The sequence below is a fragment of the Embiotoca jacksoni genome, unplaced genomic scaffold (genome assembly GCF_022577435.1).
Source record: "Embiotoca jacksoni isolate LCO1_2020_lvr unplaced genomic scaffold, fEmbJac1.0.p SCAF_29, whole genome shotgun sequence".
Lineage (NCBI taxonomy): Eukaryota > Metazoa > Chordata > Actinopteri > Embiotocidae > Embiotoca > Embiotoca jacksoni.
The window spans coordinates 3,477,539-3,487,500 of NW_027185380.1; the positions used below are offsets into that span (position 1 = coordinate 3,477,539).

A 9,962-nucleotide genomic window follows, 5' to 3' on the forward strand; every position below is an offset into this window, starting at 1 on the left:
AAGAGGAGAGGGAATACATTCATTAGGTTGCCAGAAACACATCTCCACTACTGTCTGTGTAAATACTGTAGTTAGCAATAAGTTAATCGTAGAAACCTCATAACGTGAACGATATGTCAATGCTGTGTCTACAGCTTGTTTCGATGCCTCCAAGTGGCCAAAAAAGAGAATAACACCACGTTATGAACTCGAGGATGATCTTCTCTTGAGATCTGAGTCAAAAAGGTCACAGTGGTGGTTTCCTGTAGTTCGTGGGAAAGACTGAGCACAGCTGGATGTCTGCTACAGTGACCACATCTGTTCTAGACAAGCACCACACAGCTATCAATAAAGTCCTCGGTAGAATATTCACATTATTTCAATAGATACCTGCCCATATCATGTTTTAATTTTTTTTTAAATCGCTTTCACAATAAAAACTTTGACGCGTACCTGAATGTTCTTCACGGCCGTCCCTGGAGGAACTCCTCCAATATAGACGGGGCTGCTGACGTGCCAGGAGACGTTGCTTCCCTGAGCTCTGTCTTCCAGCACTGCGAGTCCATCAATTATTAATTTCCCTGTACTCCCATCACGGATAAAAATAACCTTCAGGAGAAGAGAAGAGGTTGTCACATTAATGCATAACTAAGTGAAAATACATGCATCCTCTCATCTGTACTAACCAACCCTGAGATGAACTTACGTTGTGCCAGGCTCCGTCATTGTATTTCTCCTCGCTCCTGATTTTGACTCTTTGGTCGGCTACGTTGAAGGTGTACACAAGCTTCCCGTGGGCCAGGAAGAGAGCCATGAAGTGGTCCTCCTGGACATCAGATACATAAAAGATGAGGCCAAAGGACGACTGGGTCTTCAGGGACAAGGAGAAGTGGGACCTGGAAGGAGGAAGATGCATGCAGACGCAAAGACAAGCATGAAGTACATTTTCAGGAGCGTTGACATTGAGGTTGCTGTTAAAAGGGTTGTTGACCTGAGCGACCTCTCAGAGAGGGAGTCTGGGAGGTCCGCGTAGTGCTGCCGGCTGTTGGCGATGCCCCCGTAGTGGAAGGCTTGGCGGGCTGCCCTTGGACTGGAGGAGAGGTAGCAGGGCTGGAGGTTTGGCTCCGGTTGCCCCTGGTGATCACTCTTCAGCTCCATCAGGCCCAGAGGGAGGCTGGACTTATCTCTGGTAACCTAGGAGAGCATTTATTTAATCGATTTAGCATTGATTGCAGCTAAATTAAATAAACAGAACCCTACAAAGTCAGGATTCACTAAGCTCCCCTCCTGGCACTACTTTCATGTTACCTTCTTTGACTGGCTCTGTTTGGCTCTGGTGGTGTTGTCCCGGTGCTGTGACAGCAGGGCAGCGGGGGGGGCGCTGTAATGGACAGTCCTGCAGAGAAGTCTGGACCTTCTCCGTGTACCTCTGGAAGTCCTCGGGCTCAATGTCCCGGTCTTGCCTACCAAAACACAAATAAGAGTGACAGGGCGAGAGTAACAACAACCTTAACATAGCATGTATCCGTGGCAACTCCATGTCCTCCTCACCCCCCAGCCAGCAGCTCGTTTTGTGAGTTTCTTCCTCACACAGTGTAGAGGGAGAGAAAGAAGAGGCCTCTGCAGTCATCAGCATCGAGCCAAAGCCGAGAGCTCATTTGCAAATCAATTGCAGCGTCTCAGACTGGAGGCTGCTGGTGTTGTTCACAAGGGATTTACCTGTTGATGTAGGCGTAGCTGATGCAGCCGCTGAAGTTCCTGAAGCTGCTGCTGGGAGACCCGCCATAATAAAAGCTCTTCACGGCAGAATCTGAGGAGGATCTCGTGGCTGATGACGGACGCTTCTTCTCCTGCTTGTCTTTGTCATCCACCAACAGTGAATATCTGAGGTGAACAGTTTCACACGTCAGTCAGGAACTTCAGTCATGAAACCAAAACACAGTCACGCAAGTATTCAGTTGACTGAAAACTGAATTTGTGATATTTTACCTTACCATAAAAATATCATCATGCAATAGAAAAGTATAATTTAGGAAAAAGAAAAGAGAAAAAAAGCATTTGAAAAAGCACTGCAGTTAAAAAAAAAAAAAGATTTTTATATTTCACAAATAATGCAGCTGTAATATAGTAATACCCAAATCATTAGTGCTGCTAAAGGCTACACAGCCGAGCATAATCTATAGCCGATAATCTGATTAAATCTTTGGTGGTATGAAAGCAAACTGTTCATCTCATCTGATTATAGGTTCAATAACAAACAGAAGAATCCTTCACATGGGAGTTAGAAGTTCATATGTGGAGGGTCGACCTCTCTGATCCGTCTTTGTATGAAGCTCTGCTTTATTTAAATGTCTACAATGAATGTGAAGATAAATCGTACTTCTGGTTGTTCACTGAAGCCATGACGAAGTGCATCCTTCCATCGTTGTATTGTTTCTTGTGTGATTTGACTCTGGAGCCTCTGTTGTTCAGAACCACCGCTCCGTTCTCCAGAGACAAGCTGAACTCGTCTGCCTGGAGATGCACAAAATAAATCAGCAACATGAGATCTTTAAGGTCCAAAGAAAATCCTCCTTTAATATTGGAAACAAATTGAGGAATTGCATGAAACTGCTTGCTAAAACAACATGATTGTCGGAAGACATGGAGGTGTTCACCCCTTCACTGTGGTAGAACAAGAGGCCGCTGGGCTGCAGAGTTTTGAAGTTCAGTCCTCCTTCAAAGTTGTCGAAGGGTGAAATCTTTGCTGTGGATCCCAGGTAGCTTTCTCCAGTGAAATAAGCACGACGAGACATCTGTCAATAAACAATAAACAAAATAAACAATAAAAAAAACACATCTCACTTTCAGCACATATTCCTCTTCTGAAAGTTCAGTGACCTTCAGAGGGAACATCTGAGCCATGAAGCTGTTGAACTACAACCAACAGTTAAAGTTAGTGTGTGTGTGTGTGTGTGTGTGTGTGTGTGTGTGTGTGTGTGTGTGTGTGTGTGTGTGTGTTTGACTGTTTGTGAGAGTCACACAGCGCCAGTGCTGCTGATGGTGTGTGAGGTGGAGGAACTTACGAAGGAGTCCTCAGGGCAGCCGCTGCTGATCCCGATGGTTCCCGGCTCCTCCAGCAGGTTGAAGTCCTTCTTCTGGAACTGGAAGCCTTTCACGCAGCCCTTCAGGCCGACCACAGAGGACAGCTCCGGCCTGCGGCGACATGCATGTAGTCCAATTTAAAGCTACACATGTGGTATCTATGTAAACTAAAACCCTTCTGAAAATCAAAGAGGTTCCATGTTTGCCTGCAGAATTGTGCTGTTAGTTTCAATCACAACAAGCCAAAAGGACTTTATTGATGCCACAAGGCAAAAACTATAAACCTCTAATTTATTGTTATCTTATACTGGGAAGCTGTTTCAGGTTAGCAAATATTTTCACTTTTTCACATTTTATTTGGAGTCTTCTTTCTGGACTCCTGATGAATCAAACTCTAATATGAAGCTCCCTCTCTGCTCTCGGCTGGTTTCCACCAACTCCTGAGAAAAATATCATGATGTCAGCTGCTAGCTGTTTGACATCTAGTTTGCCAGCGAGCTTGATAATTGCTGTTGTTGAGGATAAATGTTTCCTTCGCAGCACAAAGATAACGCAACTAGCCAGAGAACATCGTGAAGCATTTTTCTGTTAAAGAACAAGATATTTTTCTCAGACGTTGGTGGAAACTGTAAAAAAAAAAACTCATTTGAAACATGCATTTGTCACATGTCCAGACACACCTGATAAAACTGGTGCTCACAATGTTTTTTGGGTCATGGTTCGATATGGTTTTCTTACAGCAGAGAAAATACAGAAAACAATATTTTTTCTATTTATTTTGAAAGCAGAGCAATTGTAGCATCAAAAAAAAAAAAAAAATCAACAAAATGACGCTGCCTTTTTCTCTTCATGCCGTTGATCATAGTCTGCCAGCTACTTATTCCTTGTTTGAAAGACACGGCCTCACGTGTCAAGTTTCCATCCTGTTAATGCAGCTGCGTAGTTAGAAGGAGTTTTCTGATACAAGTAGAAACTGAACGACAAGATGTTGCAACCAGGCGTGAAAAAACATCAACCAAACGCTTTTTACTGAACAGTTTAATACAAACACACGTACAACCACAGGCTGAACTTTCTCTGAGCTTCCTTTTGCTAAAACCAAAACAACTTTTAAAGGTGACAATACGTCAGTGCTGTGGTCACCTGCAGAGATGCTCTCCGCCCGACCAGCCATCCCAGTTTAAATGTGCAGTTTGTTGTCATCATATGTGATTTTTCTGAAGTGAAAACCCTAAAAAAAAATTCCTCTCTTCGCTTCCAAGTGTTTCAGTTTCAGTGTTTTCTGTCAATTTCAGTTATGTTTTGTTGAACTCACCTGGATTTGAGGATGGCGGAGGGAGCGCCACCTATGTAGATATCTGAGAAGGGCAGTGTGATTTTTGGGTTCTCCATAGATTTAACGTGGCTCTTGTCCACCAGTAGAATAACCTTCTTCGACTGATGGTAGATCACTGACACCTGTGGAAATGTCCCAACAGTTATGGCAATACAGTTACACGTGCAAGTTGGGAGAATTTACACAACTGAATCCAGAGAGAGAAAGCTACCTCGTGGTATCTGGCGTCATTTATTTGCAGCTTTGGTAAATTATTCTCCAAACGTTTTGGACCGTTGCTGAAGCCAAAGTCATACATTAGATGCAGAAAGCCGTTCTTTATCTCTAAAAGGAAGAACTTGTCCTGGAAATAAGAAAAGAAACATGTTACAACTTGGTAATGTGAAACAAATTACTGTCTATGTAATGTACCAACCCAGAATCACGGCAAAGTGTGAAATGGCCACGCTTTGGCCTGTCTAGGTGGGACAGTCTGTTTCAGGTGTTGCCGCGATACCGGGTTGAATGTAGAATATATGGGCCAGATTTCTACTGAGAACCTGCTCAATTATTTGTACTACCAATGAATCAAATACTAAATCACACTGACAAAACTACAAAAACAGTGTACATTTTAAGATGTTAGACTCCTGCTAGGTGTTGCAGGAGGATAACGAAGTCTTTAGACCTACCCCATTGACCATTAGGAAAAGGACGCCATTGTTTGCGACTGTCCGTACTGCAATATCAAATCTAGTGACAACACCAAACTTTCCCCTCCTCTCGATATTGTTGATGAGTGCGTAGCCCATTCCATCAAACAGGTAGCTTGCAATGCGACTCTGGGAGAACGCCAACTTGTACCTGAGAGCACAAAGACAGTCGGGATTTGGTGCTTTGGACCACTTCGCATTGTTAGTGTGATAAATTCAGTTCAGAAGAATCCATTACACAGGACTTAAACTCAAAAAGGAACATCCAACAGGAGGGTTGGTCAGGCAGAGGGCACAAAGGTACCTGGGGCACGGGGGGGATGTCAGTACATCTATTTTGTGAGTCTCTTTGAAGTTGTACAGACTGATCACGTCGTTGTTCAGCGAGGCCAACTCAATGCAGCCCACAAAAGGAGCCAGACTGAGAGGAGGTGGCAGCTAGTTTGTAAATGAGAGGAGTCACGTCATACTTTCAGAAAAAAAACCAACAACCACTGATTACATAAGGATTTATTTATGAGGGGAAACCATAAAATCTATTACCTTGACATCTGGTGGGACACCACCAACGAAGAAGACTATGTCGTCAGGATCGATGTCAAACAGCGAGTCAGTGCCGGGAGCTTCGCCTTTCTGGATGAACTTCTGCTCATCTGTGTAGGTCTGGCTGGGGATGGTCAGGAAGACTTTCCCATGTCTGCCCAGCCTGCAGGAAAAGAACCACGAGTAACCAAGGGAACCTGAATTTATTCTTTAACCTTGACGAAGGCCACATGGTCTCAAGTGTGCAATCAAGAGAGTAGCATAACTGATACCCTTAATTTGTACATAAGGCTAACTGTTTCCTCCATTTATGTTACATGCCCTGCTGTTGATAACAGAAACACATTAAAACTTCTCACAGAGACGAGTCATCTGTCATCTGCTTCTGGATTTTGGCCAAAATAAAGTGAGAATGGTTTGACATGAAGCTAGATGATTAAAAATGTCTTGCTAAAGCTAAGGGATTGTGACAGATGAGAACAGAGGAAGTCCTGCGGGACTCCTTTTAGTCTTCTTGAACTGAATTAGATACCTTTTTAAGTCTCAAACCCCCCCCTCCCAAAAAAAACTAACTCTGTAAATTGGCAAGCCATGATCATTATATGGTTGATAATACATACAACAAAAGTATATTAAAGGTGCTCTGTGAAGTTTTATTGTAAACAAACAAAATGTATGTTTGCAATCAGTGTCAGTGACCTAACGTAGTGTTTCTATCCACATGGTCTAAAAAATATAGAACCTGTAAAACATTTGGTTTCTTGTTATCATCTGTAGTTTGTCGGGGACCCAGTTGTATCAATATTGCTCCACAGCGCCACTAGTGGTCAGAAACTCCACGGGGCACTATTACGTTTATTTTAGTTTTTGTTTAAGTTGAACGCAGTAACAATTGAAATTCTAGTTATTTGATTTTTTTGATCATTTGTGAACGTGACAAAGTCTATTAAACCACTTATATATGTGTGACATAGACAAATGTTTTATCCGTAAATCTTTTTTACCTCTCTACTTTGATGTAGTTAAAGACGGCAGGCCATTGGCTGACGGGCTTTGAACCCAGCGGGATCTCAACGTCTTCACCCCCAAGGTTGTACACAAACACCAGGTTGTCATTCTTGATGGCCAGACCCATGTAGTCTTTCTTACCCTGCAGGCAGAAACAGACGGAAACAGGTCAGTGTTCATTTTCCCATCATAGCTTTTGTTGTGTCATTTTAAAACGGTTAAACACATTAAAACTGTGGTACACATTCCCCACAGGGATCTGTTATTTTAAATTGATCTCGAGCAGTTTTAAAAGCATAACCCGCCTTCATTTCTGGCTGAGGCTCTTATTTCACACTGAATTACCGTGGACAAACATCACTGCATAGATTACGGTTGCACTGAAATCACCAAGGTGAAGTGGCATAAAGAGAACAGAGAGGCCTAACATTGGGTAGCTGCTCTGTTCTTTGTGCCGTGGTGGGCGGGGGAAGCAGTATTCATGCAAATGATGTCCAACTTCGAAGGCACACACATGTACTATTGTCTGAGGCATCTCTTAGAAACCTTTCCAAAGGGGCAACTGCACACTTTCAAAGACTTCTGCTCCAAAGATCACATCCAACTATTCATGTCCACAAGCTGCACCCTTCTTTTCTCTTCACTGTAAGCCTCTGGGAACTTCATAACTGATGAGCAACAACTTTACTCTGCCTGGATTCCTCACATTTCTGTCTCCCAAGTATAAGATGAATCGGTCCTCGATGGGATCCTTGTCCGGGTCCACCCGCATGAACAAGCTGATGGACGTCACTGTCTTCAGCTCTTCCAGGTTGCTGTGAGGATGAACCTGCACCGAGGACTGTCCGTTGAACTTCATGGACACCTGGACCTGAGGACAAAAAAAAAAAAAAAGAAAGACTGTAAACTTCCTGTGAGATCAAGTTATTTTTGTTCCATAAACTGCATAAATACAAAAAAATAACTTGTAAAAACATATTCTACAATGGAAACTTTCTTTTTCTGTATCAACAACTCGCTATCTTGTCTGAAGACTAGTTTTTAATTGGGTTTAATATATATGTGTAATAAATAGTGCTAGATCATAACAGTGATCACAGTTTAATGGTTTGTTGTGGCTTTGAATGGAAAATGTGAAACAGTTATGCTTGTTCTTTCACAGTTTCTTATTATATTCTCAGAGAAACTATACTGTAAAAACAGTTTCCGTCTTACTGTAAGTTCTGCCTGCACAGGCCTTTTGCTTGAATATGAACGGTTGAAAAGCCTTGATGACTGTAAATGAGGAGTCATTTTTGTTGATAGAGTTGTTTCGAAAGGCAAAATTTCATACTTTTGTGGAAAAATCGTAGAAATTTTGCAAAATGATGATGACTATGCTGAATGCCACAAGCTGAAACACGTTTAAAATTAAAGTTCTTCTGTATATGACAAGTGTTGCTGGAGTTTTGCTCTCTGGATTCTTCTTCCTGCTCCGTGCAGCTTGGCAGTAGGTGAAGTTGTGCTGCAACGTTGCAAACGACCACCAATATTGGGAAGATTAGTTAAATTGGTACAAATATTTAGAATGAGCCGGCCCAGATATATTTAATGCATTACTTTTTATGCTAACATACATTTTGTGAGGGAGGGCTTCAATGCTCCTAATCTGTGCTACGAGATTAACAACATGTCAAATAACATGAGTTTTTGTAAAGTCTCCTCGTACTTCTTTTTCTGAACATCGAATGTTTAGCTCCATGACGGAAATGGAAGGTAATAAATGTCATGAGAGGCGCTAAGTAGGTCTATCGTACACTAAGCATGTCAAAACGAATAGACTAACTTTCTTGGCCACGCTCCTGGCCTGGGCTATGAGTTCTCTGATCCTCAGGATATTGGTGGTCACGTTGTTCACAGGCTTCTTGTCCTCGACCACCTTCAGCCTGTCCAGCAGCTCCGGGACCAGAACATTCAGGTTCTCCACTGCAAACAGGATCATACAAATCAAACACCAATTCAGATGTGATACAAACAGAAATAACTGATGAGGAGAACACATTATTAGTTCTGATAGCACACTGAAAATCTCTGGAATATCCAAGATACAAATGTGTTGCTCTGAATCGTGTACCTGCTTCCCCTGCAGACACAACGGCCTGTTCGTATGCAGTTGTGGAGTATTGGTTGTTGTTCATGTTGTTGGCCCACTCCTCCACTTTGCTGCTGATAGGGAGGATAGTCTGAAGCACCTCCGCTGAGCGGTTCAGAGTCCCTTCGGACACTTTTAAGGTAAACTCCAGACGCTGTCCTGTTCGGTCTGGAAATGGATGCAGGGAAATTAAAACCCAGTGTAAGCCTAATTGGTTGGTTCACCAAAATGACAAAAGATTGTTATCCTGCGATTAGAGTTTTAGGGAACACATTGTGAAAAAGGGAGGAACGGATTGCGGGAGAATACGTCTACACCAAGGGAATGAATTACCAAACCATGAGACTATACTGCTGAACTGTGGTGATAGATTTTGAAACTGGACTGCGAGACCTTGGGAAAGGATTGTTAAATTGTGGGACCACACTGGGAATAGACTGCTAAACCATGGAAGCATAGCAGTGGAAAGGATCACTAAACTGTGCCGGTGGACTTAAATCTAACGTTCCAGAGATGGAAAGCTGTGCACATGCAAAATTATCCTCAAACATTAGCATTTCAAGATGCAGTCAAATAAAACCAATCCTATTTGCATTGCTCGATGCCACTAAAGCAATGAACCAATCAAACCTTTGCTTTTAGCATTAAATAAACAGGTTAACATTCAAACCATCCTTGACAGGAAACGCCAGCAAGGTTTGCCGAGTTAGCAGGTCCTTCTTCTTCCAGTCTCTCTGCTAACTTAAGCTAAATACAAGTTGAATGAACTTTTTCTGAACTGGACACACAGAAAGGACATTTGGTCCTTTAAAATAAGCAAGTAAATTCTTACCTGTCTGAATTTCACTGATGTCCTTCACAATTTCTGAAAGTTTTTTGGTGTTTTTATCCATCGTCTCTTTGGTCTCCTCGATGTATTTGAGTTTGTCAGCCACCTCAGTTTCTACCTCTGTGACAACAAAATGCATTAAATCATAGAAGCACACGAAATAGTTTACCCATCAACAATGATGGATAAGTAATATGTAATTTTGTGAAGATCCACACCATTTTGTTCTGAACGTAAAGAAACAGATTCCTTGAAAGCGTTGCCGCTCTGTGTGACCAGGAATCCGAGCTGCATGTTGATGCCAGCGATGGCCTGAAAGACAGACATATGTCGAGAGCAGTGTTGGAGGCTGATGGAAAA

At 42.5% G+C, this 9,962-nt stretch overlaps 1 protein-coding gene across 1 annotated transcript in view; it reads right to left on the reverse strand.

The window, feature by feature from the left end:
- The window catches only part of lama4 (laminin, alpha 4), a 35,960-nt gene that overhangs the window by 3,491 nt on the left and 22,507 nt on the right, over window positions 1–9,962 (reverse strand). The window contains 20 exon segments of the mRNA XM_069161715.1: window positions 433–588; window positions 686–875; window positions 980–1,173; window positions 1,288–1,359; window positions 1,361–1,442; window positions 1,699–1,863; window positions 2,360–2,493; window positions 2,637–2,774; window positions 3,045–3,174; window positions 4,379–4,521; window positions 4,611–4,742; window positions 5,071–5,242; window positions 5,396–5,529; window positions 5,635–5,797; window positions 6,639–6,784; window positions 7,349–7,513; window positions 8,468–8,607; window positions 8,756–8,941; window positions 9,606–9,722; window positions 9,821–9,914. Of these exon segments, the coding sequence (XP_069017816.1) occupies window positions 433–588; window positions 686–875; window positions 980–1,173; window positions 1,288–1,359; window positions 1,361–1,442; window positions 1,699–1,863; window positions 2,360–2,493; window positions 2,637–2,774; window positions 3,045–3,174; window positions 4,379–4,521; window positions 4,611–4,742; window positions 5,071–5,242; window positions 5,396–5,529; window positions 5,635–5,797; window positions 6,639–6,784; window positions 7,349–7,513; window positions 8,468–8,607; window positions 8,756–8,941; window positions 9,606–9,722; window positions 9,821–9,914 (2,853 nt within the window).